General features: G+C 42.6%; 3 protein-coding genes across 3 annotated transcripts; all 3 read right to left on the reverse strand.

Moving 5' to 3' along the window:
* Positions 1-5,937: 5,937 nt before the first annotated feature.
* LOC116417969 (uncharacterized protein F54H12.2-like) lies at positions 5,938-7,305 on the reverse strand. The gene has a single exon (XM_031933162.1). The coding sequence runs from the start codon at positions 7,303-7,305 to the stop codon at positions 5,938-5,940; it is 1,368 nt and encodes a 455-aa protein (XP_031789022.1).
* Positions 7,306-12,234: 4,929 nt separating this feature from the next.
* LOC116417970 lies at positions 12,235-17,135 on the reverse strand. The gene is made up of 4 exons (XM_031933163.1): positions 16,832-17,135; positions 16,181-16,495; positions 12,340-15,808; positions 12,235-12,241 (listed from the first exon to the last, which is right to left on the reverse strand). Exons 1-4 carry the CDS (start codon positions 17,133-17,135, stop codon positions 12,235-12,237), a joined length of 4,095 nt encoding a protein of 1,364 aa, XP_031789023.1.
* A 2,947-nt stretch (positions 17,136-20,082) lies between these two features.
* LOC116417971 lies at positions 20,083-26,842 on the reverse strand. Its single transcript, XM_032602183.1, has 3 exons — positions 24,022-26,842; positions 23,768-23,938; positions 20,083-22,317 (listed from the first exon to the last, which is right to left on the reverse strand). The coding sequence occupies exons 1-3, from the start codon at positions 24,139-24,141 to the stop codon at positions 20,323-20,325; spliced, it is 2,286 nt and encodes a 761-aa protein (XP_032458074.1). The 5' UTR covers positions 24,142-26,842; the 3' UTR covers positions 20,083-20,322.
* Positions 26,843-27,540: the final 698 nt, after the last annotated feature.

Genomic DNA, 27,540 nt, shown 5'->3' on the forward strand with positions numbered 1-27,540 from the left:
CATGTGGGAACCATGTGGGAACCATATCGAACTCATATGAGAACAATATAGGAACAATAAGGAATCATGTAATTCCTTATGGGAATCACATGGGTCCTATGTGGGATTTTGCTGTAGAATCCAACGAGAGGCTATATGGTTCTTATCTTGTTTCCACGTGGTTTTCACATAGGTACCACATGGTTCCCACATGAATCCCATATGGTATTTGCATGGTATTTACAAGGAAACCACGTGAGAACCACAAGAATTCTTTAATCTGCATGTAATTTCATCTTAACTTTTGCTCGAAGGTTACAGTGACATTTCGTAAGTTCCATGTGATTCCCACATGATTCTTACATGGTTCCAACATGGTTCCAACGTGATTCTAACATAATTACTATGTCGTTTCTACATAAATTTGACATCACGAATCAGTCCCATCTAGGTTTTTTTAGATACATTTTATTTTTACAAAAAAGATATAAAATGGATATTAAAGACTAACTTCATATAGAAAATATCAAAATATTTTTATTTACAAATTTTTAAATGTTACAAATATTTTATTTCTAGAAACAGTGTTTCTTACAAACTACAAAATTTGCTTTTGACGTATGAAACATTAGTAATGATGCACATTTGGTACTACTGAAATATAATTTACATTTCCGATACATAAAAAAACAAATTATTTTTATATCTTCAACTTTTGTTACTGTTATGTCACTTAATATGGAGTCAAATGAAAAAATTGAATTACTTATTTTATTTACATTGCGTAGCCGATAACATAAAATTAATTCTTTCTTACTCTCATCATCAATAACAAAGTACAATATTTTTCTAAAAGTTCCATCAACTAATTGACAGTAACTATTATTACAACGTTTATTTCGCTTATTTTCAGCTGCATATAGGCAACCGTTTATAACAGCTCTTGTATATATTGCAGATCTTTTAGATAGATACAAGTTTCCCAAAAGTTGATAGTCTATGATGCGACGTTGCAAACGTCGCAGCCGCGTCGAGACGAGGAATCTCGTTCGATGCGGCCAAGCCCTGAGTGCGCGGAAGAAACAAGCGAGTCGACGTGTTGTTGTCGGCGCCGGCCTGTCCTCAAGTTCGGGGAACGGGCTAGCTAACCGTCATCGTCGACGCGAAAGTGAGCATCGTTGGCGCGAGAGCGAGCCTCGTCGGCGCGCGCGCTGATAGGTCTTTCGCATGTCGCGAGCCAATCAGCGGGCGCCGATGCGCGGCTTGCTATCCGCGCGGACTGGCAGCCAATCGGGAGCCAGCAAGAAGCGCGGGCCCAACGAGCGCGAGAACGAGCGGGAAAATGGGGGAGTTCTCTCACGACTGTCGACGGAGCACGTCGACGTTTGTGAGAGTTTAGTGCGTTCTCCTCTGCTTGTCGACCCGAGGTCGACGACTAGAGGAGATTGGGAGAGTCTCCCAAGAGTGTTCGAGAGTGCGCGTGTGTTACAGGTGCCCGGACGAGCCAGCGACCACCGAGACGAGAGGAGGGAAGCCAGCCAGTCCGCCACCATCATCCGGAGGACCAGAGCCGCCAGCAACATCGGCGTGGGAGAGCCGAAGCCGCCAGCTGCTATCAGGTCCGGGAGGAGTCCCGGAGGCGACGACGGGAGCACCGACGCGACGGACGTCCACCGGAAGCCGAGAGAAGAGAGCGAGTAAGCGAGAGAGAGAGAGAGAGAGAGAGAGAGAGAGAGAGAGAGAGAAAGCCGTGAGTGTGTGAGAGAGAGAGTGAGTGAGACGAGAGGGTGGTGTGCGGTGCGGGCGCACACCTCGACGTCATCCACGCGAGGCGTCGAGCCAGCGTGCGCGAGAGTGAGAGAGAAGAGTGAGTGAGACGAGAGAGTGGTGTGCGGTGCGGGCGCACACCTCGACGTTATCCACGCGCGGCGTCGAGCCAGCGTGCGCGAGAGTGAGAGAGAGAAGAGTGAGTGAGACGAGAAAAAGAGAGAGAGAGAGAGAGAGCCAACCGTCAACAGACTGGACCTGGGCCTGAGGCCTGCCGTCTGCTGCACGAGTGCGGCTCGTGCGTGTGCGCGCCAACATAATTGCGTGGCTACATTGTGCGCGGGAGGCATCATTGCCACCGCGTTGTAGGGAAGGGCTGGGCGAAATATAAGAGCAATAAAGTGATAATCATTGTGTGATTATTTTCCCCTCTCCCTAGCGTTCTCCCAAACGTGACGATCGCGTCGAATCCCACGAAACAAGAAAAATCCTAGCGCATGCGAGGCGTTAGGTGTTGCGCACCTGTGTTGGGAAACACAGCGTCGCAATGAATGAAGTATTAGTAGTATATGGGCCACTATGGAGAGACAGGGGCGTGGCCTAACTGACGTCACCGCTCCCGTGGCTGGCGCCAGTTGTTTATGTAAACAAACACCATGTTTATATAAACAGTAGCTGATAAGGTCAATAAACATGATTTACGACCGCTACTGTATGAGTGCGTCATCGATGGGTGAACTACTTTGTTTATTTATAAATAATTATAAATAATTAGTTAACAAAAGCTATATCACGCATACGATGCCATAAGGTTAACATGATTTACGACCGCTACTCTGTCATAAACAGTCTGTCATCGATGGGTAACTTTTGTTTATTTATAAATAATTATAAATAATTTTTAAACAAAAGCTATATCACGCATACGATACCAACCTTTTACCCAAGCAGACCCGAGCGCGTCTCTCTCCCTCTTTCGTTATCTACTCCATACCGGCCCCGAGCTCGAGAACGCACGTGCGCGACTCTCGCTATGCCAGCCCGTCCCCTCTCCTTTTACACTATAGTAGCCCGTGAGCTCTGACGCGACGTCTCTCTCTCTCTCTTTCGCTGTCTACACCATACCGGCCCCGAGCTCGAGAGAACGCGCGTGTTCGACTCTCGCTATACAAGCCCATCCCCTCTCCTTTTACACTATAGTATCCCCTCTGACGCGGTGGCTCCCGCCGCTGCTGTACCTGACCCGCTTCTCTCTCCTCCCCACCATACTCGCGCATGCGTCCGCCGCCGTCTACCTGTCGTATACCTGGTGTTTGGCTTTTATTGCCCTTGCGTCAGCTCTGATCCTTTCTGCGCTGTAATAATATGTAACCTGTATGATTTCCTACTACACGGTGCCGCAAAGCCTACTCTAAATTTCAGCTTTGGGGTTTATTGATGGGATTTGTACACATTAAAATAGAGAAAATTTGTTTGATACAAGCTTATATTTATTTAATAAAACAGCAAAAATTGAATACATGATATATTTATGCGCTCGTGTGTGTATGTGTGTGTGTGTGTGTGTGTGTGTGCGCGTAGAACAATAAAGAATATTTACAGCTTAGAAACTAACGATAGGAGATGAATAAAAAAAACGTTATATCGGAAACATAACGTCGTACACATCTTTTGCGATTCTGGCTAAGCCAAACGCATAGATTTCCGTTAAAACTACATCTAAAACGTCGACGCTTACAGTGGCGAAATTCAAGTTTGTCTTAACAATTTCGTCGATTTTATATTTATGAAGGGCGTAATATTGTTTGAACGACTTTACATTTTTCAGAATTTCACGACATAGTTCAGCCTCTTCTCTTTTCAAAGCGTCTTTTATATAATCTAAAATTGAGTCCACGCCGCGATTAACTAATCCCGAAAGCTCCTCGAGCTGTTTAAAACGCAAATCGATGCACTCTTTTACCTGTCTTAAACCAGCGAACGTTTGTTGATGCATAATTACACTAGGCGGACTCTCGTACTTTTTCTGCTTCTTGCACGCAGGCTGTGCAGGTGGATGCTGTTGTGTTTCCTCGTCATGGCCGCCGACACTGTTGATGAACTGCTGAGCGTTGTGGGTTGTCATTTCTGCTGTAGGTGCTGATGTTGGTGTTGGCCTCTCGTCGATTCCGATCGCTCTTGCTCCGAAGCTATTTGTGAATGTGACATCGTGATTTGGAAGGAGGATCTTGCTAGGATTTCCAAAATCCTGGTAGAACGTGACGGAGTGATTCAGATAGGCATCCAAAGCCTCCATCTGATCTTTGATCACTTCCCAGCTGTGTGAGTCGAGTGTCACATACTTGGCTGGCGATCCATTGGCACAAATTTTTAACACTGCTCTGTAGTAACCGCTGTAATACTCGAGGCCTATGGTTGCACGCTTGCAGTTTGATTTGTTGAGCGCGTACGTCGTCGAGTACAGCAAGTTGCAGGTGATCGGCTTATTTTTCCAAGACTCGGCACTTGTTGCTGCTGAGTTTGCTGCTGCTGCTGAATCCATTGCAAAGATTTTTTTTACACACGAGGTCTACTTGACGAGAGTGTTCTTACGACTGGTGGCTGGCGACTGAGCCACGGCACCTTTATAAAGAATGGTATGACAAAGAGCGAGCGTCAACGAGTCGCAGATCTTTCTAGAAACGACCGTTACAGTATTTACATTCCATAGTGAAACACGAGACAAGTTTGATATCGTTAAAAGTTGTTTTGTTTAACGCAAACGTCACAGCTAGTACGATTGTATAAACTACTCAGATAACAAGCATCCGGTCTTGGCTGTGCAGATCTGATTACAGTAACCCCGTCCTGTAGAACTCGTACGTGGGAATGCGTTGACTCGATGACGCATTGTTTTATTTTGCATTCTTCTCATGAGCCTTCGATAAAACTTAACGGCTAATGCGTCATTCTTGACAAAATCTGATGAAAAAAAACGTAGATATTTTCGCAGAGAAACGCCGCTACACATATGATACAGAAACATAATGCAGTGTTCGCCACATACTTTAGAGTCGACGCTCTGCACTTGTTTTTTATTCCAGTCGAATCGCGTGCAGTTTTTTCCGAGTCGATCAAGATGATGCTTTGATACGGGTGCAACTCCGTAGCTGTCAAAGTAAATTCCGTATCCATTTTTATCTATAAAGATGGCAACCCAGTGTGATCCTGGCTGATCGGACGTGTCTAGATTCGTTACAATAGCTGTCGGTGTGGATAGCAATTTCGGAACGTGATTAGCAGCGTAAACTCCTATTGAATCGGCTTTTAATCCTCTAATAGCTGTGATTATTTGACGCGTATTCATGTTGATGGTGCATCTACGTACTCTTCTTCTTCCGCACCGTCTTTTTTTTCCTCAGCTTCTTTTTTAATTTCGTCCACAACGTCGCTAGCACGAAATCTTTCGGGATAGTGATATCTCTCCATCTGCAGCCGATCGTAATCTAATATAGCTTGGTACATTACTTGGCTATTTATGTCGTACGGGTCGCTTCGATGAGGACTGGCAACGATTGAGTGTATCCACCTTCTGATTTGATAGGCTCGACGCAGCACGCAAAAATTTTTCTTCTTCTCGAATTTCTTGATACCGTGGCTGGTGCACAGCAAGACGTTAGGGAATTGCACAGAGAGTTCGTCAAACGAAGGCGCACTAAAATCTTCTAAATTTATGATTCTTCGAGCCACTACTTTTTCCAAAAACTTGGCTTTTGCCTGGCCACGCACGTATATACGGCGCGCGTCTTTCACCAAGTTGCACAGATTACGACGCAAACTCTTGAAGGAGATATCTCCGTCGTGCCACTCTAAACCGTGTACATCGAGAGTGCAGTAATTATTCGTCTGCTGCATGTCCACGGGTAATTCGGTAAATCTGCACGGCGCGCGAATGATCCAATGACCAACTATGCGGCTCTGGAGCGATAAAACTCCGACTTCTTTGGGAATAAATTTTTTATTTATGTCCCGAAGGCCTTGAATATCGATCACGTAGTCCGTCATGATGCTGTTGCTGCTCGAGTACGTTAGGTGCTGCTGGCTGTTTCGAGAGGGATACTAACTGCATATCGTCAGCGCGCTCGCCTTATGAAGCGCGAATCGAAAAAAAAATTTTTTGTTTGAGGCGCTGCGATCGAGTGTGCGTGCGCATCAAGCGCTAAAATCCGTTATGATTTGGCGGTTAGAGTCGATTTCCAGAACGTTGTCGTACTCTGCGTAAACGATACAGTTGATAGCAGTGAGGAGAGCCGTCTCAAATCTCACCTCTATGCGTATGCTACCCGAGCGCACGAGATTCCAATGTGTGGCACAGTGTGCCGATAAATCAGGAGTGAGATCGAAGGCCGTCAAAAAATTGCCTTTGTAATAGTTGTAGCGATTGATGCCAAAACCTTCGTTGAGAAAATGCACGCCTGTGCCCGTGTAAAGAGTTTGAAAAGCGTCAATGTAGAGTTTGTCGAGACCCGTGAAACGTGGCTGCAAAGGTTTGCTTGGAATTTGTACACCGTCGACGTAGAGAGAAATATAATTTATAGAGAAGTGTTGAAAATTAAAAGGGTTTAACGCGCGGTTTCCGTTGAATGCTTTGTTCTCCACAAAACCCCAGATTATTCTCTTCGGCAGCTGACCGTGTATAACGTTGTCGATCGAATCGCCCAATATTCCCGAGTGAAGAGTAAACGACTTAACTTCGACTCTCGTTATGGGATATTTAGCCGTGGTTTTCGATAACGCTTGCGCATGAGCCAGTAAAACTCCAGGACTGATTTTTACTCTGCGAACTATGAGTGTAGCTTCTTTGATGCTGAGTTTGAATTTTCCATCGGCTGTCGCGTCCATCAGACAAAAAGCATCCTTACTCCTCACTAGACGTACGCGCATTTCTACGCCATTAATCAGCATTTTATTTATTTTATCCTGATTAAAGAGGTCGTGATGCAAATGTCCAATCATGTCAAAGTATCGTCGATTCTGTGTAAAATATTTGCGATTTTCCAGCCCTTTGTTCACGATAATAGGTGCTGTGGCAGTGCTCACCGCATTAGCTGGTGAATCGAAACCACCGCTCGTGTCGTCGTACCACAGACTCGCTGTAAGATGTGAGTCTTTAGCAGCCGGAGCGTAGTTGAGAAGCGTCTCGATGTACGCTCTGTAAGGATAGGCGTTATTAGGCGGCGAAACAATTTTCTGATTGAAAAAAACGTCAATCTGATTGAACATTGAATGCATGAAATTGTTGATCGGTCCGACTTTAAGGTCTTCGGTCGTTGCCGTAGCCTCGTCAGCGGGTACGATTTTAGCTTGAACATGAAGCATGGTGTGAGCCAGATCAAAGTAATGTTCGCTACCTGCCGGCACGACGAATTCCAATGGTGCGTCGACATCGTCGCTAAGAGACGACACAGGCTTATAATGCATAAAGCTGCTGCTTTCAATTGACGTTTGAGTGGCTGGTAGCGTGAAAAGATCCAGCTCGCTGGACATGCATTCCGTCGAGTGAGAATGTAAAAATGCCATTTTTACCCCAAACTAAATACGCCTAGGACCAAAAATATCCGTAACACTTCTCAAACTCTGCTGCTGAGTACTTCTCTTTTTAGGCCTCTTCTTCGTTTTTCGCGTGACTCTCTTCTTCCGTCCTGACGTATGTTGTTTGCGTTTTTTGCTAGAGCCGATTGTACTCGATGTACGCGTCTTTCTCAACTGACGCCTTCGATGCATTGCGCGTGATTTATAACCAGAACCTTTCATCATTTCTGCTATCTTTTCACCGGCTTTTCTCTTCAATTTTTGTCCAGACTCTTTAGTACGATATTTGAACGCCTCCTTGAAATTCGAGCCGTTGTTTGCAACGTCGTCCAACACGTTGATGCCTGTGCGCACAGCCTCTTTGCCCACAGCTCTGGCACCGGAAGCGATGTACGGAAGAATTTTGCGAAATAAACCTCCGAGCCATGCACCTACACCTCGTCCGCGCTGATACGTTGAACCGGAATAGACGTGTCTCACTCCTCCACCGCCTACTTGCTCGTCGTAGTAGCGTATGTAGTGACTCATCGTGACATAGCGTTGCTCTCTCTCTCTCTCTCTCTCTCTCTCTCTCTCTCTCTCTCTAGCGATTACGTTTAAAGTGAAGCGTAACCGTCAGCGTTCCATATTCGAATGGTATTCGCACTCCGTGCTGATCCCTTATATCTATGACGATCGAGCGAAAACTGTGATGTAAAAGCGGAATATAATGAGCAGGTGCAAAATGTCTCACGATATTACTGCCAAATTTGTACTTTGCACTGTCCACGGAAACTATACGCAGTAGAGCAGCTTGAGTGTCGCCGACAGTGTGTGGCTCGCATACATCCGTGTACACGTAGAGCTGATCGGGTATAGCTCGGGAAAGCGATGCTGGTCTGTTTCCTAGCGCGACTACACTGCCCATTGACGATGTGACAAAGGTGCCGTTTTTTCGCCGAGTCTCGGAATCTTCGAAACCGAAAATACGGCAAATTTTTTCGTTAAACGTTATCTGATGCTGATCATCGCAGGCACACTTGCGCTGTAGCATGTAGTAGCCCTTTTGAAAGGGTGCAACTTCGAGACGCAGATGATCGTGAAAGGCGGCTGATTTATTTATTTCGTTGGTTAGTTGCTCGATCTTGTCGTAAATACCGTGCGGAAAAAAATGCGTTTCCTGCTTTGCCTTTTCCGACTGTTTAAACGTGTAAAAGGCGTCCGATTCTTGAATGTGCACGACAGTGCTCGGCACATGAATTTCGACGAGCGCAACGGACCAATTCCCGCTGAGTCTGAGCTCGCGCGAGAGCTGCGTTGTAAAGCAGCTGGTGGCGTTTTCGTTGTAGTACGTCATACTGCTGTTGCTAGGGAGAACTAGGTAAAAATCGTTCTGGTCCATTTTTAAATTTTTTGTACTTCAGAGGCTTTGATCCACGAGTTGAATTTGTCCGGATAGCCAGCCCACTTGACGAGTAGCTGCTTCTTCGAGCCGCGACCCTTTGTACGAATTACGCGCTCTATTTTGAATTGCTCAGCAGCGTCCGACATGCGTTTCGTGCCAACGTGAGCGAGCTCCTCGAGATAGAAAAACCCGTCAATCTCCTCACCGTTCAAATCTTCCAGGATAAACGTTGGTAACTGCTGTCTGTTGGATATGCGTTTAATCTTGAAAACTTCCTCGCTAAAATTTTTTTCGTATCCCTTCTCGAAAGTATTTTTTGTGCGACTAATGCGTACGTAAGATCCGGGCTTGTATTTATTGATTACGCCTGACGCCATCTTTTCGCGATTCTTGTAAGTCGATTGCAGACGAGCTCTTTTCGCTAAATTTTCGCGCGCTTTTGCAGCATTGTAGATGCTCACGTCACAGGGTCGCATCTTTGTACCGCTGTGTTGCGTATGATTGTAAGCCTCGATGATTTTCTGCACCACGTCGATGTAACGTTGCGTGTTATTGCGTGAAAAGTATCGCCACATTCGTTCGCGTATAGTACGGTTTAGTCTTTCCACTACAGCCGCTTTGATATCGGGGTTTCGAACTGTACGGAATTTGATGTCACGTTTTTTCAAAAATTCCTGAAACGTCGAGCCTACAAACTCCTTACCCTTGTCGGATTGCAAGAGTCGCGGGACTCGACCGTTGCTGCGTTCGAGTATTCGTCCGAAGGCTGCGGTGACGTTGGCTGTAGTTTTATCGCGTAGAGGCTCCAGCCACGCGTGTTTACTCAATACATCCACCACTACGAGTAGGTAACAGTATCCGTCGTTGTGCTCTTTGATCGTGGTTAATTGAAGCAAATCGCACTCCCATACGTCGTCAATGTTGCTCACGTTGTAACTTAATCGCGGAAATTTACGCTTAACGGGTCTGTGAAGAGTATAGGCGTCTTGATTACTAAGCCACTCGTATATGCGTTCTTTCTCCCGCTTGTCAGCCGCGCTAAATAATTTGCCTTTTCGATTTACACGCACGAGATTGCGCGCACCCGCGTAACCAGCCTCGTGCGAGACATCGTAGTATTGCTGCTCGTACGATGCCATGCTTAAAAGTTTGCGAGACGTAGCCACTTGTTCTTTGCTCGATTTCTCGTCACTGGTGCTGTTGCTAGCGTTGTGTATTTTCATCAACGCGTCGATGCTCTCTTTACTAGGCAGTCGTCGTTTCGCTGTATTATTCGGCTCTGTCAAATTTTTACCAATTTTCACTATTTCCGGGTTTCCAATCAGCTTTATCGGTGTGTCGACTGTCTTGATGAATTTGGCGAAAGGTAAACGACCGATGGGCACTTCCGATTGATCCAGTGTTTTTTTCCTGCGTGCGACAACGTCGCTAATCAGTTCTATAATGTTGGAATCTTGTATGGGCCGGCCGTCTATACTGACTCTGCCAGTGCTATCCCACTTGAGACGATCGCCGGCAACGGTTTTCCAGTGTTTCAGCAAAAGGCGCGTTTTTTGAGCGTAACTCTTGGGCACGCTGTCGAGTATAATTTCTTCAGTCATTGGTGCCGAGGTGGCCTCTATTTCGTCGACGTCGCGCTCGTAATCGTGTTCAGCGTGACGTTCGGAATCTTTGAAAAACAGATATCGCCGCAGTACTTGTAAATAGTTTAGACATTTTTCACGCTCATCTGTAAATTTATTCGAATGTAGAATCGTGTGCATCTCGGAATCGAGTCTCGAGAGATTGTCGCCGCACGTTTGAACAGAGTTTTCACACGACTCGTTTGGCGGTTGTGCTGCTGCTGCTGCTGCTGCTGGCTGAACGTTTTGCATGCGCGAAAACATATCTTCGGGCACGATAATCATTTTTCTCGCACGATCCATTTTAGTCTTCCGTTGCTGCTGACTTTGAATTGAATAACTTTGAGACAAGAGCCCCGATAATAGGTGCGAGTAGAAGCGGCAAAAAATCACCACCGTGCTGTACGAGAACACGTTTCTTCTTCTGCCAATCGCTGACAGATTTCTTATTATTGCAAATAGTCAATTTTCTCAGCACGTTTTTGTGCTTTTTGAGTCGTCGTTTATGCGAGTCTTTGATTTTGATCACACCTTGCAAGATATTCAAAGCGCACTCGCATATGCAACGTACGAGTCTCTTGTCGGCTGTGCGTAAAAGAGCCGTGCGTTGTTGTCCGTCCGTGTGACAAAGAGCGTTCAGTACAGCTACTCGTTTTCTGTTGAAATGCTTGGTGTCGAGCGTAGCCACGACGGGTATACAACAGCCAGCCTGTTTCTTCTTCATCGATGTTGTTGGCGCCATAGCTTCTCGCCTACTGTCTATGCCGAGAGCTCTGCACGCCTATTTTGTATTTTCACTTTTTACCGAATTTCGGCACATAGGCGTACTGAATATCGTCGCTTGGGAATATACACGTGCGAACCCTATACTCGTCCACGGCCGCTTGAGTTAGATCGAGAAAAAGATACGAGTGAGGCCCGCGCGTAGCGTCTATGTAAGCCTCCTGCAGAAACCTCGGATCTTCCGGATAAATTTGTCGCGCGAGATGCCGAATCTGAGCTCTGTCGCGAGGATTTTTAAATATAACAAGATACTTTGAATTTAAACTTATGTCGCGCTGAGACTTTCCCTGGTGAAAAATATTCTGCGTCACCAGAAAGACCGACAAATTCAAATGATGAGACGAACGCGAGAACAAATCCAGAACTATATCGTTCGATGATTCTCGCATCAAGTCGTCGGGAATCAGTAATTTTTTCTTTCCCCTATCCACGGAGTAATCGCTTCGCTGCGGAAGTCCCTCTCGAAACTCGATAGGTACAGCAGCACTCCCGCCAACTTTGAATTCACTGCGGTACGTCTCTTGCCACTCGGTATAGTAGAGCAGAACCCTGTCGAAGCGAGCATCGCACATCTCCGGCAGATGCTCGAGAAATTTTTTCAGAAACCAGCTTTTTCCAGCTCCTGTCGGTCCTGCTATGCACGCCGTAAAAGGATGCTTCCAACGCGTATCCATCTTATAGACTAAAGCGCTCTCTTTCCGTAAAGCGCTTTTTATTAATATTATTTCTCGATCCCCGGGCGGCGGCGGCGGCGGGCGCGGGCGGGCGCACGGGCCGCGTATACGCGTGTATTCTCGCGGGCCTCGTATACGCGTATACTCACGCGCGGGCCGCTTATACGCGTATACTCACGCGGGCCGCGTATCCGCGTATACTCACGCGCTGGCCGCTTATACGCGTATATTAGCGGCCGCATCCGCGGACGAGCCGTCTTTACGCGTGCATGTACGGCTCGTCTGTAAGCGTGCGATGATGAGTGGATAAAGGAGAGAGAGAGAGAGAGAGAGAAAGAGAGAGAGAGAGGGATGTTATAATTACAAGAAACATTTTAAGATTTTTTTTTTGTTTTTTTATTATATAAAACATATAATAAATATATTAAACATAACGCAGAACAATATTTATTACTTAAAAACTAGTACAAAAACGAAATTTTTAAATTTACTTTTTTTATTTACATACTATACTTAACTTTTGTAACCGTACGGGAGCGATAACCCGGGAGTAACATACCTACGCTTTTTTAGAACTATGCTACACGATTTGACCTCTTCTCGCGTGACAACAGTGTGGTCTGGCAGTCTTTTAATAGAATTAAACTTAAGATTAATGCATTCGTTCTCTTCATCAGACTCAAAATAATTTTCAATCATACTCTTAATGCCAGGATAATTTATTCTCAAAGAATTCGAGAAATTTAGCGATATACCCTTGACTTTACATTTTTCGGATACCTCGCCAGTTCTCGAATTCACGGTTCTGAAGCCATAAAATTTCGGACCGCCTGAGAGGAAGCTCGTGATAAACGTGCCTTCGTCGAGCTCGTCGGTCATATCGCCGAGCAACGAGCCTAACGGGGGCCTGTATTCTTGTGCGTTTTGATCGTTGCACACAAATATGCACGAATCAGTGTCGCAGTACAGCATTCGCTTGCCGAGCTTCTCCAAATACGAATATAGTTTCAAGCGGGCCAGAGTTGTCGTGTAGGCTGCTATGACTACGTTCGTATATGGAGTAGACTCCACAGCATCGTCGATGTACTGCCAGCTCGCGTACATCACTTCCTCGTTGACCAGTAGGAGACTCAAGACCTCCTTATCTTCGGCCGTTAGAAGTTTAAGGAGCTCTTCGCGCTCCTTCACGATCACCGTCTGTTTTAAATTATCGCGCTGTCCGAACTTGCCCCAGAAAGAGTTCAGACAGAGCTTCGCAACAGTGCGCAGGCCAGGGTTTTTCGCGACTTTTTCCAGCTCGAGCGAAATCCCCTCATTCTCGCGATACTCGCGAATGTAACGCGCTCTCGATTCAGCGTCGACGCACCAAGCTGGAAATCCCGATGCTTCCTGCTTTAATTGCAAGAAAGTGTCGATGTAGCCGGCGAAAAGTCCACCTTCACCTGTGAGCGGATCGAACTCGGTCATACTATACTGCCATATGACAAATATTTCAGTTATAGTGTAGCCGAGTTCGATGGCTTTTCGCAGCTCATCCGCCACCCAGGTTCCGCTGAACTCGCGCTGGCTCGCATCCGGGTGACAACAATCGCTCTGCCGCATCTCTTCGCAGCATGTACGACACAGTGCGAAGAGAAGTTTGCCGTGCATTCTTAGCGGCAAAAGAGGCTGATACAATTTTCTCGGCGGTAAAACCTTACATTTTACCAGCCCATCTATGGCCGAAAAATTGTTGAGATTGCCACCCGTCAGCTCATCAGACTCCTCGCCGACGTAAACCTTCGGATGACCGAGCGGAAATCTGCCTCGTTTACAAATGTAAGGATACAGCGAGCATATATCTGTATACAGAATACGCTCGCCTGGCTTAGCATCGTAAACTGCGACGAAATTTTCGGTCCGTCCGCCGAAGAACGCGTCACGAGGATTAAGCGTTATTTTGCTGATGAGCGGATGCTCCGACACGTACTTGGCGATTTCGGGGTTTTCACGCTTGACTCTGTCAAACTCGCATTCCCAAATTTCGCGCGTCTCGTAACCGAGCTGTTGGATCTGCGCGATTTTAGCGCGTGTACTCTCGAGCAACGCGTCGAAAGTACGACCCCAGGCATTCGACTTGTTGCGAATGTTTTTGAAACACTCAGGGCAGCCATGCGTATAGCAGCCCTGAAATTCAAAAACAATGGGTTTTTCGGCTGGATTGGCAGATGGTAAGAATCCATCGACCAAAAATCCCTCGCGAAGCCGATATTCGCGCGCTCTGCCTGCATGCACGATTTCGCGACCGATCTCTCGCTCGCACTGTAGCAGCCACTCGACGGCTTTTTGCGAGTGCTTGTCGGCGCGGCTATACCCGCCCCTGGGGACTATTCCGATACTCTCTGGCTTTAAGAATTTTTTTCTATAGAGATGAGAGCACGCGGACGCGATTGTAGTAGCCACTACAAACGGGTCCGTGTCTCCGACCTCGAGAAAAATTTTTCTGAAAGCCACACACGCGCGACGCAGAATCGACACATCCATGCGACAGTAGTCGACGATTTCCTTGCGGAAATCAAACACTGCGTTCGCTGCACGCATCTCACTGTGCCACCGCAAGAACTGCTCGCGCTCGCTCGTCGACATAGTGTCGGGCGAATAATAGTGCGCATCTGGTATGGCGCCACGATATTCAGCGTTAGCCGACGTGTTGAAAAGGTGTGGAAAACAGCCTTTTTTCGTAGTCTCACCTAAACCGAATGTAGCAGGCAAGGCGGCCAACTTCATTTGAAAATAGCTGAGACTATCGATGAACTTTGTGCGACCATACCGGATGCACAGTATTTTCTGACCATTCAGTATGATGCTTGGCGCGCAATTTATTTTACGTTCGACAAGCCGCCGTAAAACGAATTGTGCATCGTACCCTCGTGCGTTGTGCGCGATGCATATTATATTTTCAAAGTCCGTTTTGTCGCGTACTACAAGCTCTAGCAGCTGACCAACGGGATCTTCGGTAAATATATGTTCGCGCACACCGCATGAGGGACACCATTCTGCTACTGAAATGTCGTCAGTAGAACTTATGCAATCCGTGCAGACTTGCTGTGCAACGCAGACATTCGGGACGTGCATCTTTATGCTTTCATCGCCTCGATACGATGCTTCTTGCATCGTTTCCAGATCGTAGAAAACATAAAGATACTTTTTCGCTGAAGCATCATTTTTTATCGGCTGTATAAAACACTGCTGATTATAACCGTGTGTCGACTTGCAATGTCGACACCAATTTTTGCCGCACTCGTGCTTACCGCGCTGCCGGTTCACGCTTTTGCAGCAGGTACCGCAAATCTGCAGCACATCGCACAACCGCTTGTTCTTCGTTTTGTACGATCCCTCAGCCAAATGGTTGCGAAAACATACATCGCCGAAAAAATTGCGATTACACGATGCGCATTTTTGCAAAGCTTCGTTCTCGCTACAGGGTGGCGAGACGAAACAGCGCGAACACAGCTGCCTACACTTGTGATCCTCGATATTACTGTAGCCGCGATTGCAAAAAGTACAGAAAAATTTTGCCCTCGCAGCTCCAAAAATATTGACGATCACGTCGTAATGAAGCTCGGAGTAGAGCAAAAATATTATGGTTGTGCAGGTATCGCTACGTCCGTCAAAAAATGGTGCTTCACCGCTGCCCAGCGTGTCTCTCTCGTAAGCAATGAAAGCTGTACCACGAGCGGTAAAATAATGCTGGAATTGACGAAGCTCTCGTACACCGCAACCTTCGCGAGGTACAAGAACACCGGCATCCTGGCACAATTTTACAGCTCGTTCATGTTGTAGCTGCCTACGACTGTCGCGGATGACGTTCCACTCGGCTCGCATCACCGGGGTATCGTTCGCCTGGAGCGCGATTTTCGCCTCGCCTACGACGAGCGCTCTCGGCAGACAGAGATTGTCGCGATTGCTGATCTGGATGATAGAGCGTTGAGAAACGCTGTCGACGGTCAAGTTTTTCCGTCGAGAGCCACCTGCACCTACAGGCATCTCTACGACGGTCAAACAAATGGTAAATGACTCGTCGACTCGAAAATTTGCGTTACTCTGGACGAGTCCAGACACCACAGACCATAAATCGTCGCCAGTCAGCGCGCTCGCGAGACGATACGAAAGCCCGGCCGACCCGTTGGCGAAATATTCGCTCGAAATTGAAACACCTACGCGATCGCTCCCGCTTCTGATTAGAGTTAGCAAATACTCGTAAATATCGCGTATCGCTAACTCAACCCAGCTGAGCATGTTGGTCCCACGCGGCGGTGTTTTAATCCGTAGCGTCAGACGGTGAGCGTCTGTACGGAATTTCCGTACGCGATGCACCGTATTCACGATTATTGCGAAGCGACGAAAACGCACATCGTCACGAGCTTCCTCCTGATCCGAATCAGAAGCTGCTGCTGCTGCAGAACCACCGCTTATTATAGTATTATTCGGCGACGGTGCCTCTTCGCTTGAGGTATCGCCATCGTCGCCGCCGCCGCCGCCGCCGCCGCCACCGCCTACCTGCGATATGCCGCTAGCCGTGCTCTCCTCGAAGATCGGGTGACCCGCATCGTAGAACCCAACCTCCTGCAGCATCGATAATGTTGGACTCAGCATCACTGTTGAAGAGTCCGATGATACTGCCGGCGATGATGGACCCTCTTCCTCACTGCTGCTGCTGATGTTATCGTCGTCGACTGTAAAGAACAAAGCCTTCATTCTTCTGCACGACTCTGGTAGCTTCGAATGACGTCGCTGAATAAGTCAGCCATCTCGAAGGCAGTCATAGAAAATAATACGTCTTGTGAATTTTCAAGTATGTTGTTTAGCCAACGTATTTCCTGAGCACGAGCGTTATTCACGATTCGCAGCGCAGAAGTTTGAAAAATCAAAGCCGCGTCATTTTTCGGAACTGCCTCCGTATAGGGCTCCATGCCTTGATTCATCCGGCGTCTGATAACTTAAAAAATTATTATTGTTATTAATAATAATTTTTTAAGAAAATTAAAGTTATTAAATAAAATGTAACTTACTTTCGTTGATGCGACGGTCGAACGAGCTGTGCTGATCGAAGCGAAGATAGGGATTAATCGCCGCAACTTCGTCAGCTGTCTCTTCCCGAGTCGCAAAGTTCTCGAAAACCTCGGCCCTCGTAGGACCAAACTCGGGAGCAGGCTCGTAGCGGAACGAGAGCAGAACCATCGCAGCTTCCATCGTTGGCTCGCTAGCTCTCAACGGTGCTGGAGCGCCTGCTCTGTAGACAGCCTGCTCGTAGACGCCGGGCCGATCATCACCGTGATCGCTATCCTCGACCTCGCTTTCATCGCCAGCCTCCATGAGCTCCTCCACAGGAGCTTGTATCTCATCTCGCTCCTGCTGCTGCACCTCCTGCTCCTCCTCCTCCTCCTCCTCTTCATCCTCCTCCTCTTCCTCCTCCTCATCTTCGGACGAAGTGGCTCGCTGTGGAGAAGGAGGTGACGATACAACAAACAGTGTTGCGTCGCTGTCGCTCTCCTCAGCGTCCTCCTGCAGGGTAATTCGGGCTATGAAGAAAGAAATAAGTATTATTATTAATTTTATTTTAAACTAATTGTAGGGCGCAGTGTAAACACTTACCATGTTCCTCAATTATATGCCGCAGGCAGTACACATCGCGTGCACCGCGCTCCACCAAGAAACTGCCGACGATTTTTATCACGTTACTCGAATGTCGAAAGTATTTTTGATAAAACGCTGCGATCCAACGGTACGCGCAATGTGTAAGCAAGCAGCGCAGCTCGCGGCGCAGCCTCTCCTCGGACATGCGGTGAACGCGTACATACCACTCACGAGTACACTTCCTCTGCACAGATAAGTGACGACCCTTGAGCGCGTTGGCTACGCGCAGGATCGCATCGCGAACTTCGTACGTAGCACTAGACATTTCTGCGACACGTGGTAAGCTGCCTCTCTCAATGACACGCATTTAGAGAGAGACTGATAGTTAAGCTGGCTTACAGAGGAGTTTTGTAGACGGCTCAGGGTTGATTGGAAAATATCACGCCCTTTTTAGGAGTGATTTCAACGAATAAGAAGTATCGCAAAGCAGAGAAATCGTGAAAGAGGGGGATTTTGTTTTAAAACAAAGTGTAGCTCATATTACAGTCATAGCTGAGAAATCAGGGCTACGCAAGCACTGATCGGAAGAAATGAATCCGATACCGTAGTCGGTGTTTACGCTTTAGGTACGTAGCAGTCATAAGGCATATAGCGAACGTCTCAGAGAACGGATCGTTGCCAGCGCTAGATCCGGTAACACGGAGCGAACAGATTTTTATGACTCTGCGGCATACCTGCAATCTTTATACAAACAGTTTACACTTACTCTCAAGTGTATAGCGGAGAACCGATGAATCGTTCTCTATGTTTTGAAAACTAATACATTGGCGAAAACAAAGCCCGAGTTCATGGTCACACGATACTTCCTGGAGCTGCTTCTGATAAGCCCGCGCTGGATCTCAATTGTATACAAATAATCAGCTAGTCCTAGTGTAGCGTTACAGCAACGGTCTCGCATTCTTAAGACAACGAAAAAGTTGAAGAGGTGGGATATCCCTCTGCTTTGCCAACGGTTTACGCTTGTGACACGGCTCGCACCGATCAGTTCGCTCTGAGTTCCTACAGAGAGCACACACGTGGCCACCATCATGGCAGAATTGAAAAAATTAGTAGTCCAACGCGATGCGCTTCTCGCAAGTATCGAAGCTAAAAAACGTGCAATGGAGAAGCTGAACGGCCAGCTCGAGCGCTATCAGCAGAGAATGCTGGACATGTCAGCGCTGTTGCAGCAGAAACAGCAAGAAGCCGAGCTAAAAGCTTCTCTGGCTGTACAGTTTGTGCCGATCAACGTGAGGTGCAGAGTGTGCATCAAAATGACTTCGGAGCACGACGTGTGGCAGCAGTGTTGGAGGTGCCCCTGCATCCTGGATATGGATTCGCCGAGATCGCCTTCGCCTCCACCAGCAGACGACGAAAACGACGGCGCCGACAGCAACATCCAAGGTACGCCACCGACAGCACCCCGCATCCGCAGAAGCGTACCTTTAGACTTTCATCGGATGCCTACTCCGCCGAAAGAGTTGGTGCCAGGTTTACTGCGAGGAGGGCCCACGCGTCAACTGCGCCAACAACGCGCCACTCGCAAGTGTAGGTGCATCGCTTGCTTGTGATTTAATGTGTGTGTGTGTGTGTGTGTGCGTTCGTTTATTTTTTATTGTAAACATTTTCTCATTCGACACGTACGCGTTTTTTCGTAAATAAAAATAGTGTGCCATAATTTCTCTTTTTTACGTGTACAAAAACCCCGTACTCCCATCAACGATCCCCAAAGCCAAAATTTAGAGTAGGCTTTGCGGCACCGTGTAGTAGAGTAGTTATATATACACGCGTTTATTTCGATGCGAATCATTCGTCAGGCGACCGGCAAAGCAACAACTCTCGACCATGGGGCAGGAAGAAAGCAAAGAGCAGCAGAAAAAAGGTTCCACGTGGGAGGAGAGACAGCCTCTCGTGAGAAGAAAGGAGCCAAGAAAGCAGAATAATCAATCGTCGTTCTCAACCAACACTTTCTCGTATCCAGAGAAAAGTGGATATAATAATCTCTCAAAAAAATCCTCCTCCTCCTCCTCCTCCTCGTCACAGAATCAAAAATCATTTTCCTCAAACACCTTTTCGTACCTCGAAAAAGACGGCTACAGCAAGCTAAAACGATAATTGCGATAATACATATTTCAAAAAACAATCGGCCCTTTTCTGGGCCACCATATAAATTATATACGTGGAACAATGTCTCTCTTTACAGCGCAGAAAGGATCAGAGCTGACGCAAGGGCAATAAAAGCCAAACAGCAGGTATACGACAGGTAGACGGCGGCGGACGCACGCGCGAGTATGGTGGGGAGGAGAGAGAAGCGGGTCAGGTACAGCAGCGGCGGGAGCCACCGCGTCAGAGGGGATACTATAGTGTAAAAGGAGAGGGGATGGGCTTGTATAGCGAGAGTCGAACACGCGCGTTCTCTCGAGCTCGGGGCCGGTATGGTGTAGACAGCGAAAGAGAGAGAGAGAGAGAGACGTCGCGTCAGAGCTCACGGGCTACTATAGTGTAAAAGGAGAAGGGACGGGCTGGCATAGCGAGAGTCGCGCACGTGCGTTCTCGAGCTCGGGGCCGGTATGGAGTAGATAACGAAAGAGGGAGAGAGACGCGCTCGGGTCTGCTTGGGTAAAAGGTTGGTATCGTATGCGTGATATAGCTTTTGTTTAAAAATTATTTATAATTATTTATAAATAAACAAAAGTTACCCATCGATGACAGACTGTTTATGACAGAGTAGCGGTCGTAAAGCATGTTAACCTTATGGCATCGTATGCGTGATATAGCTTTTGTTAACTAATTATTTATAATTATTTATAAATAAACAAAGTAGTTCACCCATCGATGACGCACTCATACAGTAGCGGTCGTAAATCATGTTTATTGACCTTATCTGCTACTGTTTATATAAACATGGTGTTTGTTTACATAAACAACTGGCGCCAGCCACGGGAGCGGTGACGTCAGTTAGGCCACGCCCCTGTCTCTCCATAGTGGCCCATATACTACTAGTATTTCCTAAATATGTTACATTTTGTATTTTATAACTTTTGTGGATTCTTTTTTGTGAAATATCTTTACAAAATTGAATAACTTTTGGAGATGCATGCGGATATATACGATTTTCTAGAATGTTTAAACATTTTTGATAATTTAAATATCGAACAATTTGTAAATTGACCCCATTGGCACAGTGTATCGTTTGAAGTAAATGATGGTTAGCAGATTCGAATGGAAACGTGGAGTGAGACCAAAGAGGTCCCCAATTGTACACACTTGCTGAGATATGCAGTAGTTGATGTACATTAAACGTCATTGCTTTTTTAGTAAAAAGTTTTTCCGTTTTGAGGTTAAATTCATGAAGCATTCGATCAGCATTGTCAAGTTCCTCCATTGTAATACAATCTTTTAATAAGATGTATAAACTATCGACTAATAATGTCCAATACTCAACTATTTCGTCTTCTAATAAATATTTAAATAAAGGAATACTGTAATGTAAAATAAAGTTTTCCCACTCTTTAGCTATCCAATCATTCCTATCGCTAAGTGGCCTACTAAAACGCGCTAATTGTTGAGGAACTAGTATGCTTTTTAAAATTTTATCAACAACAATAACTTCGATTGATAGTTTTTGGAGAATGCATTCTGTAATTTGTTTTCCCACACCAGCTAAGTAGCAATGCATATAGTCAGGCACAAAACTGCTGACGATATCAAAACTGTTCAGATTTATTAAAGGTGATACGCCTTTAACACCATAACAATCTTGAACATCTTCATTCTCAGTTACAATCTCCATAAACCGTACAGTTTGTTCTTGTCTTCTTTCTTTTGGATAATAAACTAAAATTGGATAACGCATGCTTCCTTCAAACCATTCACCTGGATGTAAGCACCAAGAGCAACCATACTTTCCATTAAATTGCTTGTGACATTGCATAGGAGCTCTAGCTACAGAATCAACGCATATAATTAAGACATGTAATGTTATGTGACGTGGTACATTATTTATATTACATTCAATTCCGTTAATGGACAGTTCGTTTAGTTTATTAACTAAAGGTTGCAAAAAACTGTTCATTGGTGGTTTCTTTTTACCAAACCACATTCCGCATACTATCGAACTTTTAAGTATGGCTGCTATAGGTATTTCATTTATCTGTATATATATTGGCCAAATGGAATATTTTGAACATTCAAATGTTGGTGCTCCATCTGTATTCAAAATTGCAGTTATATACGAGCTTCTATCATTTTGTTGTAAATTGCTAACAAATTCTCGATACAATTTCCCGTCATAAATATCTTTGATCGATCCATCATACTTTCTTTCATTTACAACATAATTATAAAACCTACTGTGAAGATTAATAGAATTTGTTATATCTTCTGATGGATCAATTATCAAAAAAATATTTTCTAAAGATGGCTTAGACAAATCAATATTAAATGAGCAAATATCACATTCCACTGAGCTTTTGAATGTCTCAATTTTTCCTACACATATTTCACAATTTGGACAAATGCCAAAAAATTCAATATTTGTTTTAGTATTAAGAATTTTATCGAGCATATAAGAAGTCTCTGGTAATACTGATTCTTTAAATATACAATTTACTAAGCGAAATAAATCACTAGTGCAACTCAATGGAAGTTTATGTAATAATGTTAACTTTAAAAGTATCAAGAATATTTCGCCTGGGCTTTTATCTACTGAAGTTGTAATAGTTTCTAAAAATTTTGGATTACTTAGAAGATCATTAAAGTTACTAGTTTTTAATAACTTTTTGTTTGAATAATCTGCTTTGCATTCACCATTGTCAGTGTCGCTTGAATCGCCATCTACACGTACTTCCCATTGTGTTGATTCATCGTGTATACATCTAACCTAAAGATATACATACGAAACATTAATTTATATCATCTAATTTCTTTTCTTATGTAATAAGAGAATGTAGGAGCAACGCTACTTGGTAAAAATGTTATCTCACAAATTTATATGATACTTTAATTGTAAAAAAAATGGTTCTCCATATCAGCAAAATTTTACTTTTTCCGAAAACTGTGGAAATATGCCTATAGATTAGGTGTGACGCATTTTTTTTTTTAGAAATTCAGAAATTTGTACAAAAAATAATATATGTATAGCTATAGTGAAAAATGTTTCCAGAAGGATTCATAAATTAATCAATTATGGGAAAAACTAAAAAAATATCTCAAACTCAAATATGTATCAATTTCAAAATAAAAAAGTTTACGTGCATCATAATTGATTTATAAAATATATTCTTAGTTTTAAGACAAAGTAAAATTAAGCTGGCCAATCTCACAGGGAACAACCGATTAGTAAAAAAGTAGTCATCCGTCATATTTGTGAAATATTGTGAGATAAATAATAAAATCTATGTCAATTTACGATTTCGAGATTGTCAATAATTAATATATCTACGCTAGGCAAGTCACTATTGTTAAAGTTTGCTCCAGACAATCACTTAAGGTAGTATTAACTAAAAGTACTATTGTTAACTAAATACCGATGTTTCATATTGGTCTAGTAACGCAATTATCGTCAATAATAATAAAACATTAAAAGTGCACTCATTTTGACTAAGGACATAGCAAATATTTATCGTAATAAGTATATGCTGTCCTATTTAACATACATACATAAAATTCCATGTGAAATGTTACATGAAGATTTATGATGTATTTATTCAAATTTCACATGAATCGTTTATAATAAAAATCTTTACATGAAATTAATTTTCCTTATTTTTTAGTATATGTGTGCAAGTGAATATTGGTTATGGATTAGGTCTAAGTGTGCTCCGTACCTTTTAATGCTTTTAAACTAAACAAGTAAAAAGTGTAAATCGTGGACCTTGACATGGGCGATCCCTGACACCTACACCCAATACAAAATAAGTAAAACTAATTTTACATACACTCGAGTAGAAAAGCAAATTACAGTAAAATTTGGAGGACATCAAATATAGTTCTCAAAATAACACTTTATATTTTTTTAATCGGACTTATGAGGCAAATTTTTCATTTTCTATTTTTTGTCATTTTACAAATTGTTAGTTATCATACATTTTATTAAAATACAAAGTAAATGTATGATTTATATTTATACGGTGCCTCAATTTGTGTAGTCTTTTTAGTAAACTCTATTCGTAAATTAAAAAAAAAATCAAAAGCCCTCATATCATTTTTCTTATGTGTCGTCGTATAATAAAAATTAAATTTAAATAAATGTAATACAAAAATTAGTTATGTATAAAAATTTAACTCAGTGCTATAACCTATAATCTTTAATAATATAATATATTTCATACCATATCCATTGAATTGTCCTGCGTATTATCTACTGCTTCATAACTGTTATCAAAACTAATGCATTTACTTTCTCCTTCCTGTTCGTCACATTTTACAATACAATTACTGTTTTTAGTATTCAAACCAGCATCCTCAGCCTTTGTTGAATCATTGGTATTTTTTTGCAAAAACTAAAACATAAAATATAATAATATGAGCTGAAATGTTTCGTTTGCCTTTATAATTACAATAAATAAAAAATCCAAGAACTTACAATATTTCCCATTCTACATTTTTTAATGATTGCTCTTCTAAGTGTATCTTGCGAAACGTCAGCAAATTTCCCGCTTTGCAAAAACTTTTTATAACGTCTTTTTGTAACGTTATTACTCATCCTTGATATTAATCGCAGTATCGCAGTATAAACAATAATCTCCGACAATTGTTCGTTCACAAAACATTAGCCATTACGAGGTTATGAATCGAGGTAATACACGTTATGCATTCGTTGCCCTCCGTATATCTATATATATGAGGAACAGCGCGCTGTTCCTTGTGTCTTGTGTCTGTTCCTGTTCTTCATAGGTATACACATACTAACTTATGTTAAATCTTATATCTGTTCCTATTCCTTTGAAGCGTGTAACAGGCCTTACTTCCGCGGTCTATTCTCGTGTGCCAGCAGGAAGAGAAAATGCTTTCGCGCAGCGAAATAAGTTAATAGACAGGAGACTAACTGAAATAAATAAATTTTAGAGCAATTCGGAACATTCTGAAATCGGGCGCCTGAGTAACGAAATACGCCCACGGAATACGCCTATTATTATTACGGAATTACGGAAAATTCTGGATTTCCGTATACACATATGACAACAAAAACGGAACGTACGGAACAACCGATATCGGTTTCTAATTATACAAAGTATATATCAAAATATATATATGGTTGGTAATGTTAATATGTATGAACATGTTATGTTATATGTGAAAAGGGTTTGTTGGCAGATAATTATATTTTTCTATAATTATAAAAAGTGGAATATCTCAATTTAAGCTGTTGTGTACCAGCGTATACTTTAAATCTTTTCAGCCTACGTAGAACATTAGCAAAATATTTTTGGCTATTCGTGTGTGTATAAAATTATATATTCTCAAATAAAAACATCTCACACCTCATTATTGCTAAAAGTTAATGTTATAATTATGGAGGAATTGTACGCATGCGTCAGGTTTACTGATGAGTTGAAAAAAAATCAGTTTGTATCTATCAAGGAGATTAAAGTTGATAAAAGTGATACGCATCACATAAGACCTGCAACGACTTTGATCCTCAACGCCAGTATGATATATTGTGGTGCCTTTGTGATACCATTGATTGCACAGACATAAACAATAAAAGCTGTGAATACCACAAAGGATACATTGTATGTCTTGCAGGTTAGTTGAATACAATAAATTGTATCGTACTTTTACATAGGATAAAATATTTTCATATTCCTGTTTAATATACAGAGACTTTAGCCGATGCTGAAGAAAAAGGCAATTCAACTCGTTTTCGCCTTCCAAGAAAAATTTTTTCACCCTCTGACCCAAAGCTACCTTCAAATTCTCAAACGATTCTGCAGAAAAACTGCAGTCAATCTACTGTCTCTGGTTTGCATAATTTTAATGAGAAGCTTGTAGTAAAACTAGATAACGTAAGTATAACATTTATGCATTTATAAATATAACCCTGGTGAAAATATTGCCGTCAAGTTATACACATATCATTTTTATATATAATTTATGATGTCCATTTGTGATATATTAAGTTTTTATTTATTTATTTATCTAACTCCAGAGTTACATACATTTGCATCAGATACAGAGTTGATATTATTCACACAATACACACACATAACACACTATAACGGAGTCTAAAAAATAGTAGTTTTTAGAAAATGTATATTTTTGACTGTATGTTTATATATGTATTTGTGAGTCGACCAAATATTGTCTCATTTCAACCCTCTCCTGTAGATAAAAATGAGGTTATAAAATATGCCTCACCAAAGGCGTGTTTTAGTATATTTTTAGTCTTATAAATGTATAAGTGGTAGGTACATAATGTCAATGTATGACAAATTCGCTTCAATATTTTCACCAGGAAATAATAGTTTTTATACTTTAATTTAAATTATAAATATTTATTACAGTTGAATCACGCTAAAGCTATTGAGAAAGCAAAATTGAGAGCTTCTAAAGAGCAATTAGGCGCATATGCAAAGAATCAATTTACAGGTGGTCGGAAAAGTTTTCTGAGTTTCAGTCAAAATGATCATGATAATGGAAAAAGGCGTAGCAATGAAGATGAACATAATGTTAATGGTCCATTATTAAATAAGAAATCTCGAACAGGTGATTGCACGTAATATGAAAAACAAACATAATTATTAGTATGTTCATAACATGAATAAATTAACTCATTTTATTTTATGCAGCAAGAGAAAAGGATCCTCTTTCTCTAGATGAAGGTAATAATTCATATATCCATAAACACTAAAAAATTAAAATTTTGAAAATGATCATCAAAACTAATTCAACTATGAATTGATTGTAATTAGATAGTGAACCAGAGATTCCTGATGACTATGAAGACAGTTATTCTGAAAAAGAGACTCGTTCAAGACCAACCACTCCAATAGATAATTTATCCGATACTCATGAGGGGACTAATGATCAGACATTACATGATGGAATTGAACGTGACAACTTAAGACCAGGTGAAATAGGTGGTCATAGAGGTAATAATTATAAATTATATAATTATAAATAATAATTTCAAAAACTTATAACAATTTATTTTTGTGTTTAGTGCGAGGCATTCGTAAGCCACCAAGGCAAGCTAGACCAAGACAATTACAACCTGCTGAAATAAGTGCAGATGAACGAGCGATAAACTTATATATCACACCTGAAGCTGTTGATGTTGATCCTCGAGATAGACAAAAATATCAAACTTTTGAGAACAATATGGTAAATTGAAACTTCTAATATTTTCATTTATATTTTAAATTTTTGCTTTATTTTTAAAGTAATATTATATTAAAAAAATATTTTATTTTTAGATCTATTTAGGAGGAGGAAAAGCTGTGGACAAAGAATTTTGGGAATTTTTGAAACTACGAGGTGATTCGCTTTTCTTGAGAGAAACAGCAGAACTTATTTGTGGTAAACACGACTTAGTAAACAGATGTATCAAAGAAAAAAAAACCTCTGTTACTATACAAGGTCGTAGTCCTCGGAAAGCAATCCCACCAAGCAAATATTTTTTAATACGAGGTTAGTTTATAGTTTATCTACCAAGACATAATATTATTGTTAATATTGTTATTATTATATTGATTATTTTTAACTATCGCTATTAGATTCTTAATTATGTTTTTACTTTTCAGAATTGTTTCAAGATTATATGAAAGAAAGAGAGTCAACCAGAGATAGATTGATTGATAGATCTACTTTTAATCGACAGTTAGGTTATAAAATCCAAGATTTAAGAAAAGCTATGTTCAATTAAGTTATGCTTCCAAAAATCCGTTCTGTATTTGATGATTTCAGCAAGTACAAAAATTTACTTGCGTAGATTAAGTATTTAAACCAAAAAAAGTTCTTGTCTCTTATGCCCAAAGGATCAAAAGTCATTAGACTAACTAACTAATTAAGAATTACTTAGTTCTTTTGTTGAAAGTCACAATATAATGTGATTTTGAAAAAGTGAAGTGGCGATTTGAGATTATCGCTATTGGTTGATCAC

The sequence above is a fragment of the Nasonia vitripennis genome, assembly GCF_009193385.2.
Source record: "Nasonia vitripennis strain AsymCx chromosome PSR unlocalized genomic scaffold, Nvit_psr_1.1 chrPSR_random0004, whole genome shotgun sequence".
Taxonomy (NCBI): Eukaryota; Metazoa; Arthropoda; class Insecta; order Hymenoptera; family Pteromalidae; genus Nasonia; species Nasonia vitripennis.